Raw genomic sequence first — 21,536 nt, forward strand, 5'->3', positions numbered from 1 at the left:
GAGTGATGGTGAAGCATCAGAAGGTTCTAAAAGGCCTTTCTGAGGGGGTAACATTCGAATTAAGAACTGAACGATGAGAAAGATCGAGCTTTCTCAAGAGCTGTGGGAATAGCAGCATAGGCCTAGGAAAAATCCAGTACAAAAGCCCTAAGGTAGGAACAGACTTAGCATGTTTGAAGCAAATGGCTAGAGCATGGTGAGTGAGAAGGAAACAATTAAGGACAGAGGTCAGCTGTGGGGAGGGGAGGTAACCTTAAAATGTTTAGATTTTGTTGTTGGTACAGTGGGAAGCCATTAGGGGTTTGAAGCTGTGGAGTGTCACAATTTGGTTTATGTTTGAAAAGAGCACTGCATCTGAATGTAGAATAGATTGTAAGGGAGCAGCCTGGCCAGCTTAGGTGTTCAAAGTGGGTAGAATTCACCTTTGTGTTGCAGGGGGCCGCAGCCGAAGCTCTGCTCTCCCTAGGATAATTGCTTTCCCACCTAGGTTGTTTTCAGAATCTCCCAGTTCTAAACATTTAATCTACGTTCTGGCTTAATCAAGAAGCAACACTCTCCTCCTGCCAGGCTTGGCTCAGAGAATGTGGGCATAGTGCCTTTTGTTGAGCACCCTGGCCTGGAGAGAATGAAGAAAGCAGCCCCAGTGGACAAGAGGACAGTGCAGCTGACCTTCAGCACCTGGTAACTTGTAGGGAGCTTTGGAATCCATAAACTTTATGTGCTTCTGCAAAACAGTTGCAGATGGTCTGGACTGATGATTAAATATCACTGCTGTCTTGCCCAGATCTGCTGTGGCCATCCTCTCTGCGTCTGGTTTTACATTACAGTGGGTAATTACAGGGGCACAGCTCTTTCTGGTTGGCTTAGGGGGGGAATTTAAGTTTCTGCCAGTTGTGTAAGTGACTGCAGTGAGTAGTGGCTGTGAATGGCTACTTTTTGTTTTCAAAATTAAAAAAAAAAAAAAAACAAAAAACAAACCCACAAAAACCAAACTTAAAAAGAACTCTCTCTAATGAAAGGGAATAATTGCCTGCCTTTGCTGTCTCGGCTGATTCTCCAGTGGGAGTTCTGCCATCAGACTTGTCAGACTTGGTTGGCAGGGACTTTTTCTCCTGAGTTAGCATGGAGATCTGAATGGGCAGAGATAACACAAATTAGCAGTGGTAACAAGCATATCTGCAGAGGAACAGATTTCCTTCTGACCAAAGGTGCTATTGGTAGGCACCACCCTAATTCTCAATGCATCTCAGTACCACTGATGACAGGACTTTTCAGCAAATAAAAAGAATTGCTTAACCACCACCTGAGTTGGGCAGTTTTTACAAGACTTGTGAGTTTCTTTTTTTTTTTTTTTTTTTTTTTTTTTTTTATTTATTTATTTGACAGAGAGAAATCACAAGTAGGCAGAGAGGCAGGCAGAGAGAGAGAGAGGAGGAGGAAGCAGGCTCCCTGCTGAGCAGAGAGCCCGATGCGGGACTCGATCCCAGGATGCTGAGATCATGACCTGAGCCGAAGGCAGCGGCTTAACCACTGAGCCACCCAGGCGCCCAAGACTTGTGAGTTTCAAAGACCCTCGGGCTGCTCAATCTGCCAGTGTAAAATCACTAAATATTATCTCCCTGGCTTCTTACTGGGGATCCTTATACCTCATTCTGCATAATGAACTTGGGGAGACTTTTTTCCCCCCAAAGATTTCTTTCATTCCCACAGCATTTACAAGGACACAGAAAACTCAGTGGGGGAAGAAAAGATGATAGTGGCCTTCTGGATGACATGACTTTTGTCAGTGGTCACACGCGGGTTCCATAATGAGGATTGCAAATCACTCTCCATCTTCTTGGAGCCGGTCCTATAATTAGATGATTAAACATTTTGTTTAAATTAGTAATTTTCCCCCTATCTCCTCCGTGTGCTTACCATTAGAGAAAGATGGAGACTGGTTGTCTGATACTGGGCTCCACATTCAGTTGTGATTGTCAGCAAGAGGTTCAGGAAGTCTTATTTTAATTAAAAAAGCAATTTTGGCCATGGTTCACCTTGTGTGAGGCAGAGGCACTTCTGACCATGTGAACTTTTCGATTGCTATGTACAGTGCATAGAGCTTTTTTCAGGAGCGTGACACTGAGCCTAAAAGGATAATATCAGGAGACGGTGTGTGGCTGGGCTTGAAGTCTTGCCTCTGCATTAATGGCAGATTTGCCTTCAATTGACAGATTGTGTTTGTGGCAAAAAAGGGTTACTTACAGGGAAAGTATGGTCCTGATTTGAAGTGAATGAAAAGCAGCTCATAGAGGAGCTCGTAGAAATTTCAGTGTGGTAAAAAAGAGTATGTGTTTTCTCCCCCTCTGCGCCACCACACCAGAACAGAACAAAGGGCTAGGAACTACCAGCTCACTGGGAGCCAGGTACTGTGCTCTTCAGTTCATAGGTGTTACTGCATTTCATCCTAAAAGCAACCCTGGGAATGTCAGTATTCTTATTCCCATTTTGTACATGAGGAAAGGAAGTTCACAGAGGTTTAGTAAACTTGCCCAAAGACACAAGATAGCAAATGGCAAAATATTTTCCTAATAGAGGGCTCTGGTGGGTGAAGGGAGCTTAAAAACAGAAGTGTCTTGGGAAATAGAATGCAGCAGAATGCTACCATCACCGCAGTCTTGTACTGCCTGAGTCTACCATGTGTATCATTCTTGTCCATCAGAACACCGTGCACTGGTCATCAAACCCAGGGGAGCAGAACACTCCCGTCCGTTACCAGTCCCGGGAGAGGACTCCAAACACTTCTGCCCATTGCATCTTGGTACTGGAGTTGCCAGTGAAAACCCCACACAGTCAGGTACTGGATGGACTAATGCTTTACTCACACAGAGAAGAGGCAAAGCAAGACCAGCTACTGGGATGTACATTAGTCCCTTGTGGCTAGCGGGGCCCTCCTCCTTCCTCTGAAGCTAGCGCAGGGCAGTGACCTACATGTGTCCATCTCTCTTGCAGCAGAAGGACCCCAACCTGAAAGCTGGTGGTGTGCCTGAGGGGCACTGATGTACATGTTTAAGCAGAGCAAGGGGACACTCGTTGAGCAAAAACAGACCGTTATTGCCATACAAGGTGTTAAGCCTGGCACAAGCCGTATGGGCTCCTTACTACCCATTCCAGGCCTGAGGCCCAGTCCTGTGCAGCCGAGTGGGGGGTGGAAATACCGCACGCGTGGACTGCCTTTCCCAGCAGTTCTGTATTGAAATTACTTGGTTATGTGTCTTTCTTCCCATTAGACTTTGAGTTCCTCAAGGACACTGATCAGATCAGTGCATGCTATGTAGTACAAGCTCACTAAATGTCTCTTGACTGAAGAAAGGAAAAGAAGAATGGAAATAAGGAAGAAGGAATAAGGAAATGAATGAAGCAGTGAATCAGTGATTAGCCGCTGAATTTGGTTTTCTTCTAAAGGCATCTTTAGCCTTTAGGTGCCGTTAGCACCTTCACAGTTGCCTTCTCCTTCTTGTCTCTTCTTTCTCAATGGAGAGTAGAGTAAGCCACTGTGACAGTGATTCAGTCATTGCCTTAAAAAAACAATAGATGATCTTCATAAAAGCTTGATTCTAATACTGTCATAACCTGAGAGTGATGGCCTTTTTTTTTTTTTTTTTTTGGACTGGAGTTGTCTCTGACTCCAAAGCAGCAGATTGATTGATCCATTTATTTGCCCAGGATTTGCTGTAGGTCTGCTGTGGGCCATAATTGCTATTTTCTCTTTACCCAACCTTAGAGACAAAAAGTAAGAGATAATACAAACAACAAGATTAGTTTTTATTTCATGTTGTTGTATTCGGCATATCCATTTCCATTTTTTTTTTTTCCCCTTATATAACATGTATTAAGTACTTTACTGGGTTAGATGCTTCCTCACTGGGACAGCATTTTTTTCCGGGGATGAGGTGGTGATTTACGCAGGGTCACACTCTAGTAACAGACTTGGATGTCTGACTGCTGAAGTCCATTTTCTTCTCAATGCACCAGTCTCTCCTTTTCATAGGACTCATTTAGCATCAGTTTCTTAGGTGCTTAGGCAGTTCGCTAAGCAAGTCACCTGAGCCTTGGTTTCTTTACTTGCAAAAACAGGGAACCGATGTCCCCTACCTAGCAGGGCTGTGTGGGGAGGAAAAAGATAATGAACATAATCACACAGTTAATGGTAACTATTACACAGCTTGGATAATCACTTGGTGAGAAGCGGTGGAAGAATTCTTTATGGTTTCTTTAAACCCTAAGATTCTCTGACCTCAGTGCCTCCTAAGAAGCCCTTTGCAAGATTTATATCTGACTTTGCCTGACGAGGCCCCGCCTGGCTTCCTTATGCAGCTTTTGTTTAAAAGAGATGGCCAAATTCCTTTGTGTGCAGGGTTTTTCAGCCAGCGTCTCTCTGTTTTTTGGTATGTTTGCCGGGATTCTCAAGTTTCTAAGTAATTTCAGTCTGAGGCGAGTTGGATTGATGGCAGGCTGCTTTAACACAGGTGTTATAAATAAGATTAAGAGGTTGTTGAGAGGTATCAGTGGAGCTCTGGGACTGGCTTTCTGGAGTCATTCTAAATTGACAGCTAATGGGTAGTTTGCCTTGATGGCTTTCTCTGAGTTGGTTGTAACTGACTAGCGATTCACCCACAGAGGAAGCTTGCTTATGAAAATTCACTTTCCTTTCCTTTCTCAGAAAGTAAAGCTACCATAACGTGTAATAATGGCTCTGCATTGTGCACAAAAACAGTTGCCGTTTGTTTTCAGGTACCTTTTTCTAAGGCAGCCGGTTCTGTAGGGTTTTTTGGTTTTGTTTTGCTTTTTGTTTTGGTACTGAAGCCTGCCAAGCTTCAAAGAAAACTTTAAAAAGGGGCGAGATGGTTCACATTATTTTATTTTTTAATTTATGTTTCTCTATAAGACAGTTATTTAATTATCTTAATCCTTGGTAGAGTCCCTTCCTGCCCAGCAAAATGGGCATTTTTGCCTTCTCTGGTCTACGAGATGCTACTGCTAGGAAATTGAGTGTCCTAAAATGTTCTTGAAATGAAGAGTTAGTAGTTTAAAATCACTTTAAAGTCAGTTTTATAACCTTCTTGCAAGAGAGTTGTAGTGGTGGGGATAGAACTCGCAGGGGGAGTTTGTAGGTGGCAAGAGGCATTCACCCAGGCTCCCAGACAGTTCCTTTTGATCATATTCCTTGTGGCCATGTGGTCAGTGTTTGTTCTGTGTTCTAGGTGGAGGAAATATTTTTGACTATAAGAAGAACTCATTTCCCATACTTGTCTTTATTGGGAATGGAGGTGTTTTGCAAACTTGAGCAGTTTGTAAAGCTTCTAGAAATAGTAAGGCCTTTGAGTTGAGGAAAATAAAGTGCATCTTAGACAAAAGTAGACATGAAAGCATCTCTTTTCATTGTTTTTGATGGGCTCATCAACAAGCATGTATTGAGGCCAGATACACCAGATACTTTGTTCAAGCTGAAAGAGGTAAATGGGCACTAGACAGCAAGTAAATTATATAATCATGCTATGTTTTCAGACTTTAAAGTATTACCCATAATGTTGAAAAATACTCTCTTTAAAAAACAGGATACTCAGGGTAAAGTTTGATGTGAGTTCTGTCTTCCTTGAAATAAATGTGGCAGCTATTGTGTAACAGGCTTATGTGGGTTAAGTTTTAGCTTTGAAAGCAAGTAATGGTGGTAGCTAATGTCTTAAGTTCCTGAGATCAAAACCGGATCAGAACCGTTGAATTAATGAGCAGCTGTGAAAGATCTTGATTATGTAAATGAATGAAATTATTTATTTCTTACTTACGATTTGGTTCTCACTAATTCAGTCCCAGCTTATTCATCCCCCCTCCTTCCCATTTTTTCAGAACATCTTCAGTTTTTTCTTTCCTACCTGTCTCCCTGGGAGTGTACATACTTTCTCCCCAACCACTCTTTTCTGTTTGAAAGAGGAATGAAGTTTTAAGTCTTGGCAGTGACCTCAGAGGCAACTTACAGAAAAGGTAATTAAAGATTTCCTTGCCCCACTTTAGCCTTAATGAAATTGTCCATTGCTAGGAGCAATATTCCTCTGGCTGGAATCTTCTCTGTCAGCGTAATTACATGTAACAGGTGTGCCATATTACGTGCAGAACCACTCTGTGGGGCTGCTGCTTGCTGAACCAGTACTCTACCTCTCCCCTGCCTCTGTGACAAGCACTTACAAAGTATCTAACCTTTGTGTCACCCAAAAGAATAAAGTGAATTCATTGTATCTGAGCTTTGCTTTAACTATAAATAATTTAAAATAACATTGCCTTATTAATTTTTTACTTAATATTTAAAGATTCAGAGTGGACTGGGTAGGTTCCCTAAATGGTCTGGGGGAGGGAGTTCTTAGCGCAATTTCCGTACAGAGAAAAAAACGTTGCTTTTACAAATGAGCAAGGAGAAGTGACAGAGAAGAGCTTTCCTGGTTAAAGCCATAGATAGAAAAGTAGCAGAAGAAATTTTAAAGTTAGTTGAAAGATGATGGCAACAGGGAGCAATGACGAAGATTAGGCCTTTCAGATTATAGTTCCTAGGGTTGTGACTAAGGAAAGGGATCGGGAGGTTGTGTGTACTGCTCCCGCAAAAGTGAGAGGTTTCAGGGGCACCTGGGTGGCTCAGTGGGTTAAGCCGCTGCCTTCGGCTCAGGTCATGATTTCAGGGTCCTGGGATCGAGTCCCGCATCGGGCTCTCTGCTCAGCAGAAAGCCTGCTTCCCTCTCTCTCTCTCTCTGCCTGCCTCTCTGTCTACTTGTGATCTCTTTCTGTCAAATAAATAAATAAAATCTTAAAAAAAAAAAAAGTGAGAGGTTTCAGACCTCTTTCTGTCTATGATTTCAGGCTCAAGTCCTGTCACTTCTTGAGTCTTGGTCTATTCATTGGTAAATTATGAGGTTGAACTGATAATTTTTGTCTGAATCTGAGTTTTACTGTTCTTATTGTTTATATCGCTTGATGCCACCATTAGAGAATTAACAAAGCGATACATGAAAATACAATCCAGGATGGCATAAAATGATCAGATATGTAGGTGCGAATGAATCCTGCCTAGCCGCAGTCAAGTTAAAGACCCAAGGACCCCTGAGAATATGTGTACCTTATATATATTTGCTAATAGTAAGTTATGATTCCTGGGTAGTTCATTGGTTTAGCTGTCCTCCCCCATCTGTCAATCACTGATTTAGCAACGTGGGTTGAGTTCCTATTCTGATGTTGGGCACCGTTGGATGCTGAGGTGTTAGCCACAAGGGTCGGATCCCATGGTTCCTGCTCTTGAGGACCCAGTTTATGAATTGGTAGAGGAGATGGAGATTTATCAATGCATGTGTTATGTGCTGATAGAGGGATGATCAGATACACTGCTGAGGAAGCTCCAAGGTCTTACTGGAGTTTTGGGAATACCCTTAGAGAAGGTGACCTTAGAGCTGGAGCTTAAGGCTGAGTAGGATTTCTCCAGAATGAAAGAGGAAAGGAAAGTGATCTGCTATTCGTGGTAGCACAGTACGGATTTACCCCATTCCAGGGCATTGTTTAAATAACCCAAGGTGACTCCTGGGTCCTTCCCTGAATCTTTGCTGATGTCCTTATTGGTTTTCCCTATAGCAGGGTTTCCAGACCCTGTACTGTCCGGCTCATACATTATCTAGATTTAATGCCTCTTGTTCATGTGTGGTGGCTAATTCAATGCTGCGAGACTGTAGCCAGATTGGATATTACACTTCTGATAGTGTGACCTTAATATGCATTAGCTTTAAGGATATTTAAAGTTGGTCATCCTGTTGATTCATTGAATTGGAGATTTACTGAAGCCATCAAGCTCTTTTCTGACTGAATTTTTTTAAGTCACATTTTTCCTGACAGGGACTTTATGTATTTGCTATTTTGAGTTTAAACAAAAGGACTCCACAGTGCTTATACTCTTTTGGTTCGACCAATTATGGTTCTACCTATCTGTGCTGCCTGCCATTCATCCACATTTCTCTTTCTGCCTGCTTGAGTAACTTTGTGAAAGATCCTGTTGAGATAAAGTTACCCAATATGTGTTGTAAACCCTTAACCTGAGTGAGCCACAACAACATCAAGGAACTGCAACCAGTGGGGCATGACTTGTTCTGCATGATTCCCTGCTAGCTTCTAGTGGTCCCCCTTTTCTCCCTGTAACTGTGTGCATAACCATACCATTTTGCCAAATTTACTTCAGATCTTTAAGAAATAAAATTTTATAAATACAATTGAAGTCTCCTATATACTCTTTCCTAATCCCATTTTATTGTGTGCCCCCTCCCTAATCCAATTTATTACTCTCTTTAGAAGCAATCACTATCTTGAATTTGGTGATTATTATTCCCACACATTTTATATTGTTATGTGTACAGCCAGTGATGGTTGAAATTTTCTTTTTTCTTATTACAGATATGTTCCAGTGAACATTATTTAAGTATTTCCTTGTACATATGTCTGACAATTTCTGTGTATATACCTGGGAGAAGAATTGCTGGGGTAGTCAGAATATATGCATTTTCAGTTTTATTAGGTATCACCAGTTAGTCCTATACTCATTTATACTTCTCTATCAGCAAGTTTTTTTTTTCTAACATTTTATTTACTTATTTAACAGAGATCACAAGTAGATGGAGAGGCAGGCAGAGAGAGGGGAGGAAACGGGCTTCCTGCTGAGCAGAGAGCCCATGGGGCTCTATCCCAGGACCCTAGGATCATGACTTGAGCAGAAGGTAGAGGCTTTAACCCGCTGAGCCACCCAGGGACCCCCTATCAGCAAGTTTTAACAGTTCCTGTTTCTCCACATCTTTAACACATGGCTAGATTTTAAATTTTTCATTTTTTGCCAATCTGATATCTTATGGTTTTTATGTGCATTTTCCTCATTACTAGTGACATTGGGTCCCTTTCTAGATACCTATGGGGTGCCCGGTGTTTTTTTTTTTTTTTTTTTTTTCTTTTGTGATAATTGTGATGATATTCCTGGTCAAAAGCTGATTTTAAGTAAATCTAAAAGTGTTGTATATATTAGAACTTTGCAGTCATTAAGGGAAATTAAATCATAGTTTCTGTTTTCTTTTCAAAGTGCTATGTCTTTATCTTATTTAATCTTACTTTCCTTATCTTACTAAGACAGTCCTGTGATGTAGAGCAAGGGCAGAGCGTTTTTTTAGAAATGCTGCACTGATAAGTCAAATGACTTATCTAAGGTCATGTGACTCTTAAGTGATTCACAAACACCTACATTTTCTTTCTGATTATTGGTTTGCTGCTCTTTGCATTGTACTATGCTGCTGCTTTTAGATCAGTGCAATTCTGTTGTTATTGTTATTGGATTGATGTCTGATACTCCCTCTAGCACCTAACAGAGTGATGTTCAGGTTCTATTAGCTTAGTAAACACTTCCTGAGTGAATGAATGAATGATGATGGTTCGGGTGTAACTGACAAAACATTCCTAATAAGTCTGCTAAAATGGGGGTAGTTTACCTTCCAACAATTTTACAAGTATCTGCCTCTGTTAGCCTTGATAAATAAAGAAACTGAATCAACATTCAGCTTTCTGATGCAGCTGCAGAATTAATCAGAGAAGATGTCAAAGTAAATCATGGATGCTAAAGTATAGTTTGTACTTTTAAAAAAGGAAATCTACACACCCTTTGGAGGTGAGATGAAGATATTTCAGGCTTTAAAAAGAAGTAAGAATTTTTTTGGTAGGAAAAATGGATTAAGTAGAATCTTAATGACTAGTGATTTAAATCCTAAATCACATCCATGTTACTTGTCAGCCAATCAGATTATAGATCTTAAGTGAGAGTCTTGGTGATTTTAATTTTTGTTACATTGATTCCTCCCCACCCCTGACTCCTTGTGGGCAGTTAAAACCCATGTTCTCCAGTAATTATTGTGTTCTCAGTACCTTTTTTTTTTTTTAATTGGGAATCAAGTAAATGAGAGTTTTGTTTTATATTTGCAATAATTTTGCTTTGAGATTTTGAGGTTCTGGTACTTGGTTTTCTTCCAGAAAAAAAAGGTAGTAAATTGTCATGATTCATTGATTTTTGTTTTCCCTAAGCTTTAATTCTTATAAAGACATAATATGTAATTGTGTATGAATACCTGGAATATTTCTTGGATATTTCTTAAAAATATCTATGATAATCCTTTGTTGATATAGCGCTTGATAGTTTACATAGGGCCCCTTTGTAAGGAGTTTTAGTCATCACAATAACCTTTTGAGTTGAGGTAGGTAGAATTTTCTGTCTCTGATGGCTTTGATCCCTGATTATGAACTTTGGCTGATGGTAGTTGCAGCATTAGAGATTGTGAGCTTTTTCAGTGCTGGTGCCTTAAGCAAATTTGCAAGGGAGCCCTGATGTTAACTTTGGCAGGTTTCATGCCTGCAAATATTGATTGAGCCAGAAGTCCTAGCTGTAAAATGTCACCAGTGAATGTGCAGCCAGCAAAGGCAAGGGAAAACTCATTACTGCAGCTCATCTGTAACTTCTGGGTCAGGCCACTCACTACCATCTGGTAAAAATGAATGTTTGAAAATTCCCTTTTATTCTGACAAAATGTAATCAGGCGAGGTTAACAGCAGATGATTTCTGAGCATTTCAAGTTGGTTATACCAATCCATCCACAGCCTGGGTTCGTGACATTCCATATGTCTAATTACCTTTAGAGGTATCAGAAAGCTTTAAAATTACGAAACCTAATGGCAGGAAGGAATTTAATTATCTGTATACCTACCTTTGTCCCCTGCATTGTGTGCACCCCGCCATATTGAAAGTGTTTATTCTGAAAAAGAAAAGGTAATGATAGAGGAAGAAAGAAATAGGATTACTGTCTTGAAATAATCTGAATTTTTTTTTTTTTAAAGAGAGAGTGGGACTAATCTTGTTTATATTGCTTTAAAGAGAAGATTAAGGACCAAGGAAGAAAGTTGTAAGTTGGAAGGTTTCTCCTCAATTTAACAAACTCTGTGAGTGATCCAAAGATTGGTGGGGGAGGGGGCACGGTTTAGGGAGGGGTTAAGTTTCACTGGAAGTGTTAGGAAAGCCCCAGTCTATACCCAGTGATCGTGTTTTAAAGGGGATTCAAACCTCAAATAGATGATTGGGTTAGATTCAAGACTTCCTAAAGTCTGGGTGGCTCTAGTGGTTCAGAATTACTGTAGGAGATTGTGAATTGAGACAAATGTACACAGGCATTTTCTGTAGAATGAATCTCAGTCTCTCAAAATCTCTCTCAAAATTGATCTATGTCTCTGTGTAAATCTTTCGTAAATATAGGAGTTAAAAACAAATGCAATTAAAGTATTGTAAAATAGTAATATATTTGTGTTCTTTTTCAGTCATTGGATATTAAAAGGTGCAGTAGCAGGTGGGGCCTGTCATATTTTGACATAAAAATTTTTAAAAAAGGATTTTCCCTTTAAAACCTATTAATGGTTAACACCCTTTCCAACCTTGGAGTTCTTTGATTTTTGAATCAGGTGTGTCCGAGAGGTGGAGGCTACATGTACTATCTTCTATGAGCCAAACTCTGCTGGGCACTCTAGAAACCTTGGCCTTTTTGTGCTTACATACATATATACACATAAATGTATGAAAGTGTTATTGTTTCTAGCTTATAGATTGAGAAAACTCAAGCTTAGAGGGCCTAAATTACTTCCCAGGACTGCTAACTAAGTAGAGGGACTAGGATTTGAATTTAGAAAGATTTGACTCCTAAACTCATTCTCCATGTAGGGTATCACCAATTGCAAATAGGTTAGCAATGACTAGTTAGTATTGCAAAGTAGGAAAAGCACTATATTGGGAATTAGAAGCTTTGTATTATCTGCCTATCACAGACAGATTGCTTAAAGCCACAGAGCTCTGATTTCCTTATTTCTATAAAGAGAGGGATAAACTAGATTATTCGTTTGAGCCCAGATTTCTAAGTCTTTCCCATTGTTTGATATTGAGGAAATCGTACTTCGGAAGTCGGAAGTCCCTTTTCTGAAGTTCGGAAGCTTCTTGGTGCTAGGTGAAAAATTCCTGGCTTATTATGAGGTTTCAGAAGATTTCCTTTGACTTTTTCCATTTTTTAAAATAGAATCGAACCTATTTTTTTTTCCATTAACTTGAAAGTACATTTTATGAAAATCACCCCCTCCTAACCCAGGTAACCTGGAATACTGAACTTACTTAGATGCTGCCCCCTCCCCCACATCTCCACTGTTATATCCTGGTATAGATGTGCTCTTCACATTAATAATTGTGCTGTGTGTTTTCATAATTTATCATAATGATGCCATTATTGCTTATTATAGAAGGCCCCTTTCTCCCACCCCCACCCCAAGTCTAATTGAGGTCGAGACAAGACCATAAATGTGATAATATAGATTGCATGCTCAGAGGAAATGGAGTTGGTTTCATAGTGGAGTTTTAATTTAGGATTCGTTCTGGTGATGTAGCCTCTTCCTATGGTACATTACTTTGAGCCCAATATAACTGCATTTTCCCACAGCTCCTCATTATAGCTACAGCTTCTCACTGCTTTTTAATTAAAAAAAAAAAAATAGAGAGGGAGAGAGGGAAAAATGAAACCTACAGCTTAGGTTGGATATTGTCTGGGTATGCAGGGAGTATCCTAGGCAGATTACTTACTTAATTCTTTAACTCTTTCCAAGCTTTCGTGGAGATGTCTTGATTTCTGTTTCCAGGGGGATGGATATATATATATATATCATCCATCACGCACACACACACACATAATAGGCTTCAAGTTTTTGGGAAAGTAATAGCATCTTATGTATATAATCTTGAAGCTTACTATAAGCTTTGAACAAGTGGAAGTCCTTTATGTAACCTAGAAAGGCTACCAGCTGTGTGGTTGGATGGTGGCAAATGCTTAGAGAGCATTTATACCACTCACAACCTATTGGGAGTAGGGCAGGGAATGTAGTAGATTTTTTAAATCCTTAAAGGCTGATGTTCTGGTACATCAGAAGTTAAGAGTTAATCATTTTTTCTCTAGTCTTGTGGGCAGCAGAAACCAAGAAATGACTTTATGAGTAACAGTTTCTTTTGTCATTCCTTCATCTTGAGGGATTCCAAACACCTTTCAGATACCAAAACAAATTAATCTCCAAAGGTGACTGGTAAGAATGGCTTAATCCTTTTGGGATTGGTTTTGTAAGACACAAGGAGAGCTCATGCCTGAGCCCTGACCTCTCTGACCGGCTGCGAGTGTTGTATTCCCTTCCTGAATCCAGAGCCCTTTGGCTCTTCTGTAGTGGGATCCATCTGACAGCTCTGAGATTCTTCCCCACTTATATATTCTTGCTTTGTTTTGGGAACTGATCACTCTCTCCCTCTCTCCATAGCAAATATTGGCAAATACAATGTAGACGTTTATTTCCAGGTCAGAATCTTGTTAGCTTTATAAATTTTTGTGGGGACCTTTCACAAATAGGACTTCAGCTTTCTATGAGTCTGTATTTTATGCAGGGTTGCTGGAAAGATGGTTCCATTTTGTCTTTATCAGGGATCAGGAAGCCCTTGGATGAAAATCTTCTAGACCTGTGGAGACCTGTGGTAGCCAGTATGGTAGCTGCTAGCTGTATATGGCTGTTGGGCATTTGAAATGGGTCTGGGTCTGGGTTGAGATACACTCTGAATGTAATAATATGCCAAATTTCAGAGACTTGTTTAGTATGAAAAAAAGTAAAATATCACATTAGTAATTTTTAAAATATTGATTACATGTTAAAATACTATTTAAACATATTAGATTAAAAACATTAAAATTAATTTCATCTGCTTTTTTTTTTTTTTTTACTTTTTAAAATGTGGCCCCTAAAAAATTTTAAATTACATCTGTGGTTTGCATTTCATTTTAATTGGGCAGCTATGTCCTAGACTGTTAAGCCCCATGATAGTAAAGCAATGCTTGTCTTACTTTTATGTCCCAGTGGCCAGCAGAGGCCTTATGCATAGTTGGCATTTAATAAATATTTGTTAAAGAAATAAATCCTAAACTTTATTCTTGAGAGTGGTCAAATTTCAGATATGAGTAGAAACTTCTCTTTTGGAGGGTTAGTGTCTGAAAAAGAGACAACGCTTGTTGAGAAGAACAAAAGTTCGTGAAATTTTGCCCTGGGAGAAAAAAATGGCTGAAATAAAATATCTCTGGGCCTTTGAATGCCTTACCTGTCCGCTGGAGGTGGGAGCAGATGATGGATGTTGGTGAAGGAATCATGGCAGAGCACCCTGAGGGGTTCTGCTTTGCTCCGCTGGAGAGTTGTCCTGAGAGGAGCTCGAGCTGGATGTCCCGTGTGACAGAGCGGGGAGTTGTAGAAAGAGTTAGCGAACCTGAAATTTGCCCTCTTAGGGGTGTTATGCTTAGACTATTCCTAAAGATTAACAGAGCTATTCTTGTCTCAAGAATCCATCCTGGCCCTGGCTGTCCTCGTTTCCCCATTTAGACGTGACCCAGATGGAAGCCTGGGACTGCCACTGGGCTGCCTTATTACTTGAAGACCTTCAAGTCCTGCCGTTCTTCAATACATCATTTGTTGAATGAATGGTTTAACAAATATCATTTTAACTTGACCAAGTCATATAATCTTGACTGAAAGTCCCTCAGACCTGTCTCAGTTAGGGCCCTGGCATCATGATAGATTAGCAAACTTCCCGGAGATCAGGTTCAACTTTGAGAAGGGACCAGGTTGTCTTTGCAGGAGTTTATTAAAGGATCTCAGGCATCCTGTCTCCCCTCTTAGAAAATAGAACTGTTAACCTACTTCTCTTGCCCAGAGATGCGGTGAAGATTAAGAGAGGTGCTTTAAGTTCTGCAGGAGGAAAGTGCTATTTCAAGGACAATTATTAGAGGTAAAAGTGAAACTCCTCCCCTACCTTTGAAATGTTTGTTTTAAAAAAGTAGATTGGAAGATGTATTCCAAAGAGAGACTGCCAGTATTCTTTAGGTTTGCATTTCTTAACTGTGGCGGTATTTGGCTTTCTCCTTTTAATTGTGGTCCACTGCCTTTTCTCTCTGCCCTCAGAGATAAACAATCCAGAAATCTCCTTTCCGTGGAGAACTATGGACCTCGTGCTTTGATTTGACTGCTGCAGCAGCCTCACGCTAATCAGAATCGCAGCAGGCCTCGTTTTATGAGCCTGAAAGAATTAGTGCTCCCAGGGGGCTGAAGTTCCTTACCTGCTGGGGAGCTGCAGATTTCTGGTTTGAAGTCTGCCCTCCTTTAGGATCAAGCTACCTTTCCTTCCTTTCTCACATGAAAACCACCACCTCCTTTTGCTTATAGTCCATGGTGACTGGCATGTTGATTTCTTTTTGATTTCTTTCTTTTTTTCTCCTCTTTTTCTGAGTGCCGACCAGTGATGATGACAATAGATTCTTATAATTTTTGTATTTATGGAATAGAGTGTTATATGAAATTATAATCTATCTCATGGAGACTAGGAACAGAGTGAAAAATAGCAGGTGGTAACCTACAAACTGAATTGTCTAACGTGAGTTTTCTAAGCAATGTCATATGCTTAGACTTACTGGCACACCTGGTATGTGGAACCAGCAGGGTATGTGACTATAGAGGGAAATGACTTTGCACCACTGGGATAGTGGAGTTCAGTAGCAGTGTGGGTTATAAGCCACAAGGTGAGATGTGTAATGTGTATAGTAGAAATTTGTCTCTTATCACCACCAAACAACTTAGCAGGTTGGCAGGAAATGTGGCATTCTTTTCTGTTGATCCTAATAAATCATGTTGCACCTAGCACACTATTAGTGTGCAGTTATCACACACTATGTGTAGTTATCATAACATATAAAGAAAAGTTCATTGAGCCTAACACAGATGTCTTATATTGAGGAAGACAGAATCATGTGGATTACCTTATAGTAATAATCTTTTCTATTTGTTTAGTACTGTTGTCGTTTGCGTTCTTTTTTTTTTTTTTTTTAAAGACTTTATTTGAGAGAGAGAGAGCATGCATGAGCCCGGGGGGAGGGTAAGGGTAGTAGAGGGAGAGGGAGAAAGACTCCTCACTGATCAGGGAACCCAATGCAGGGCTCCATCCCAGGACTCCGGGATCATGACCTGAGCTGAAGGCAGACGCTCAACGGACTGAGCCACCCATATGCCCCTTGTTTACCAAGCATTCTTTCACTGAAGTTTGCACCTTGTAGTACAAACTACCAGTTATGAATAAGTTCTAGGAACCCAATGTATAGCAGAGTGACTATAGTTAGCAATATTGTATAGTATACTTGAAAGTTGCTAAGAGAGTAGATCTTAAAAGTTCTCACTACCAAAAAAAAAAAAGGGTAATTTTACTAGGTCATGGAGGTGTTAGCTAACTAACAAATGTAATCATTTTGCAATATATATATGAATCAATATCACATTGTATGCATTGGTATATGTCAATTATATCTCAGTGAAGCTGGGGAAAGAATGGTAAAAATACACACACATAGAAGCGTCCTTTGAAGCTCACAGAGAAAAAGGCTAGAATTTCCATTTGCCATTTGAAGATGAGGAAGCGAAGGTATAGGGAGATTAATGACGTGCCCAGAGCTGCACCAGTAGTAACCTGAGCTGCTTGGAGACATTGGGCTCTTTGATTCCTGGTGCAGTGCTGTCTCTCCTCAGCTCTGAAGCCCATTCCAGTAGTGTTTCATTTTATTCCAATTTAATGGAAGGCCGCTGTTAAGAACTCCTTCATGGACTGCAGTGTCAAAGGCAAAACGAGGACCTAACAGTGTGGCAGCCAGAGCCCTGGACCAGAAGTCAGGAAGCACTGATTGTGTTTTCAGTGCTGCTGCTGGCTTTGTGACTTTGGGTAATACTACCTCTGGCCCTTACTCTACCCGGCTCTTCCGTAAAGTAGGACTTCGGAGTGCAATAGACCCTTGGATGTTACATATGTAATCTTCTCTGTACGGAGTACTTGTGAGTGACTGTACTCTTTCTTAGACGTGAATTAAAACCTTGCAAAGGGTTTGGTGTTGGGGATTGTATCATAACTAGTAAATTGAGCCTAACCCATCTCAAGAGTGTCTGTGTTCCATGTGATTTCTGTATACACAGCAACTTTTGTAAAGTGATAAAACTTTGCATATTAAAAAAATTCTGTTAAAAAAAAAAAAAAAAGCCAGCTCCCGTGTGGGAGACTGGAGACTTGAGTCATATATTTATAGAATCACTACAGGTCTGAAGAAATGACCACTTGGAGCTTCATTTTGTGGGAGAAATCATACTGTGGAGCTTTTCATTGGTGAATCCTTGAAAGCTTCTAGAATGTCTGCTATTTGTGCCCTTCTAGGTCTTTTCCAGCTCTGGAATCCCATGTTTCTTTTTTTTCTTTCTCAGCCCAACAGGGGCACAAAACGTCCCCGGGATGATGAAGAGGAAGAGCTGAAAATGCGTCGGAGGCAAGCTGGTCCCCGAGACCGTGGCCGCTATCGGGAAGAGGAAATGACGGTGGCAGAAGAAGCAGATGATGACAAAAAGAGACTGCTGCAGATTATTGACAGAGAGGGCGAGGAGGAAGAGGAGGAGGTAAGGTGGCAGGCTAGGCTGGCCCAGACTCAGTGGCTCTAGACTGTCATTTTAGGTCAAATCCTTAATTTCTCTGAGCTTTGCAGCTTCATCTGTAGAATAGGGTTAAGAATACTTAACTGTACAGTGTTGACATGAAGGGGAAGTGTGATAATGGAGTTGGAAAGCATTTTCAAATTGTGAAGATCATTTTTAAAGTATTCTGGATTATGTCTCCTAATCGAGGCCTGAGCACTGAACTGTGGGCTTGTTGCTGTTGACTGGGGAGGGCCAGGGAGGCCTCTCAGACTGGACACATGGACGGCACTTCCATTTTTTAATGTAGCCATTAGTCTTTGAAAGAGGAGCAGAATTTTATCAGATTGGTGAAAGAAGCCTTTTCAGTTGAGATGGCATTAGCAAAGCAACAGAGGTGGAGAAGTTCAAGGTGGAGGTAAGAGATTAGGTATTTAGGTGTAACTGAAAAAATACAGTTTTGGAAAAGAGGTGCTATTTGCTCATCCTCAGGATGCCTTAATGCGTACTCATTCCTACCTCTGGACCTTTTTTCTTCTGTGCCCTTTGTGAAATGCTCTTCCCCTAAGGCTTTGCATGGTGGGATTCTTTCTTCTCATTTGGGTCTCAGTTCAGATGTTTCCTCCTCAAAGAAACTTTCTTCCTCTCTCTGAGATAGACATGTAAGTCATTCTCCTACACTTTGGTCAGTATATTTTCTTCATGGTGCTTACTGTGATCTGAAATCCTGGCTTATTTTCCTCATTTGCTATCCTCTCCTTCACCTTTTAGGCAAGGAGGGACTGGCTCTGTTTGTTCACAGCTGTATCTCTAGCACTCAGTGCAGTGCCTAGCTCTTGGAGGGCCTTAATAAATATTTATTGAATGAATAAATGAAGCTAAAAGAGTAGAGGTAAAATGCCAGTGATTAAAAATAAAATGACCTTACCTAAGTGTCTTTTTATATCCTTAAGTGTTAACTTGTATGTTATTTCACTCTGGCATTTTGTTCAATATGAATTATGGAAATAGATTCTTAAGAGCCAGCTGTTTTCTGGTTCCCTGAAAGATATGATGCTAAGTTTGGATTTAAAAAATGAAGCTGGAGTGTGAATCTGAGAAAGAAAAAAAAAATGGATTCATATTCCAAAAAGGTCTTTACTGTGTTGTGACAATAACTCTCTCCTCATTAGGATTTGTACCAGTGCTAATTTGGGGTCTGCCCCTAAAAGATGGTGACACTTTGGAAATCTGTGGTGGGAGACAGTCCTGAATTTCCTCTCTTGAGGGCAGTAACCCTGCTGGCTTAGACAAACAGTGACAGTGTGTGTAGCTCATCCTCCCTTCTTCCTTTGCTCTCCACTCCCCCTTCTTCCCTTTCTCCCTCCCGCCCTCCTCACTAGCTTCGGCTCAATCTGTTAGCCCTGCAGCAGCAGTTAATTGGCAGGTATAATTCCCATGTAGGGCAAGGCTGGTACTGGAGGATTAGGATAGTAGCTGTCATGGGTAAGTGGTTTCTAGCCTGGGAGACAGAAATGTAGTGTGGGACCAGGCCTTCTGTTAAGGGACAAGGGAAAAAGAGATCGCTTTGTAAAAATGACACATGGAAGACTGCAAGTCCAGGAGTTATTTTCTCACTGCCACCAAAGTCCCATTTAATGAAAAACAAGTGATGTTTGCCCCTGTAAAGTCACGTGGGCTTGTAAAATATTATTGTCCTTTTTGTGCTACATCACCAGCATTCATCTTTCTGAAATCTCCTTCTGGTTTCTGACATTGAGCTATTGGCGATACTGCTGTGGTCGATGACTAAGATGGATAATTCAGTTTTCCCCCAGCGTTGGAGGGAAATTAAAGGAGGGAAGGCCAAACCCTGGAGAGGCTAAGATTTGGGGGATCCTGTGAGAGCTGTACTATTAAACCATTTTTTTCTACAGAGTGGGCAAGATGTTAGCTAGGGGAAAGAAAAGAAGTGGCGATTGAAGTTGTTTGAAAGTGACTTAACCCTTCCTAAAAATTTAGATTATGTAGTGAAATCCATGTGGCACATTGGATACATCGTCCCTGTTGCTAGTAGAACAATAAGGGTTTACGTTAAGGAAGCGTCCTTTCGTTTGTACAACAGTTTATGCCCATCTCTATAGGTCATCTCCATGACCTTGAAAGAGACAGGTAATATTTTCCCCCTCCATCTCTCCCTGCCTGCTTGCCTTCCTTCAGCACATCTTCCCTGGGAGCTTGCTATGCGCCAGGCACTGTGGTGGGCACTGGAGAGTCAGCAGTGAACAAGTAGACGTGGGCCACCAAAAGGGGTGTTTTGGAGAGATTGTCTGGTTGGGGGTTGGAGAGATTGTCTGGGCTAGATCCTGCCAGACCTTCTTTACATGGGTCATGTGAAGGATTTAGAATTTTATTCTGAATGCCAAGTGGTTGAATTCAAGGACTTGTGAGGTAGAGGCAATTGGACTTGGTGAGGGTTTGAGGATTATATTCAGCAAAGTAATATTGCCATGTGGCTAGTGAGTAGTGAAGCTTGACTCTGAGTCCTGACTGAGCCGGGACACTGAGTTCAGTTTCTGAAATTTCTCTTTACGCTACAGATAACTGGGCAAGGGGTGGGAGTCCAAAAGAGGCCCTCAGGGGCCAGGAGTCATTGATAAAATCTAAGAAATCTGTCATGCCCAAAACAAATTTATAAATAACTCCTACATAAAACCCGATATATATTGGCTAGCTGAACATAAAACAAAACAAAACAAAACAAAAAACCCCCAACATATGAACATTGAAATTTAATAAAATAATATCTAACACTTTTGAGTACTTATACAATTATGAGATGATTCAGTGCTTTCCAAAAGGATCTGTTTCTGGTTCTCTTAATAGCAGTCTTCGTATTGCTTTTAGTTGTAAGCTGTGGTCAGTGGCCACAAAAACTGTGAAGCCAGGAGTTGGGTGTAAGAGAGGCAGAGTGCATCGCAGCAAGTGACTGTAACCTTGAAAAGAAACGGAGGAGAAAACATTCCTGAAGTCTTAATGTAGATTTTTTGGGGGGAAATGATTCTGTTTACAAAAATTCATTTTATTTACCTTTGTAGTTATTATTCCAGTGTTTGAAATAAGAACACTGTATGGTCTACTAGTTTTTTATGTCTCCCCTGAGTGAGTTTCCTAAATTCTTGATGCTGTATTGGGCCTCTCTGATTTCCTTCTCAGCAGCTAGTAAGGACCCAAAACAGTAATGTGTAAGAAATGCAAAGCTGTGACTGTTGCTATTTAACAAGCATTCTTATGGTATGGGCTGTCCAGAAATAGGCTGTGAGTTGGATTTGGCCTGTGGACTGGAGTTTGCTGACCCCTGGCCGGGGCGGAGGAAAGATTGAGGTCTGCTGTCACTGACTCAGGGTTTGACCTTGAACACGTTCTTTTAAACCTGAGAGTTATCTTACCTGTACAACAAGAAGGATGGGTAAGTATTAAATAATACTATCTAATATTGTTGCTTATTCCATGGCATACAGTATGCTCAAGAAATATTTGTTGAATGAGCCGTCTTTCAAACCTTAAACTGAGCTTCCTGAACTAGTTGTGAGACAGTGATACAAAGTAGCATGTGATCTAGACCCTTAACCTTCTTTCCAATGGGGGAGATAAGTATGTACTGTATATTTAAGCCAGAAATGTGAGTGGCAGAATACCATTTAAGAGCTGGGGAAAACAAGTAGTGATCAGTGAATCAGAAATCCCTTTGGACTGAAATTGTTGCTGTTTGTTCCCTTTGTACCAGGAGGAACCTTTAGATGAGAGCTCCGTGAAGAAAATGATCCTTACATTTGAGAAAAGATCTTATAAAAACCAAGAGTTACGGATCAAGTTTCCAGATAATCCAGAGAAGTAAGGCTCTGTTTTGCTGAACCTTCTTT

The 21,536-nt window shown here is 40.7% G+C and overlaps 1 protein-coding gene across 1 annotated transcript in view; it reads left to right on the top strand.

The window, feature by feature from the left end:
* Nucleotides 1–17,411: 17,411 nt before the first annotated feature.
* Nucleotides 17,412–21,536, top strand: part of CTNNBL1 (catenin beta like 1) — a 126,965-nt gene continuing 122,840 nt past the window's right edge. Inside the window, exons 1-2 of the mRNA XM_082746316.1 lie at nt 17,412–17,619; nt 21,401–21,507. Coding sequence (XP_082602442.1) covers nt 17,482–17,619; nt 21,401–21,507 — 245 coding nt within the window. The 5' untranslated portion in view covers nt 17,412–17,481. The remainder of the gene's footprint in view (nt 17,620–21,400; nt 21,508–21,536) is intronic.

This window comes from Mustela nivalis (assembly GCF_964662115.1).
Source record: "Mustela nivalis genome assembly, chromosome: 8".
NCBI lineage: Eukaryota > Metazoa > Chordata > Mammalia > Carnivora > Mustelidae > Mustela > Mustela nivalis.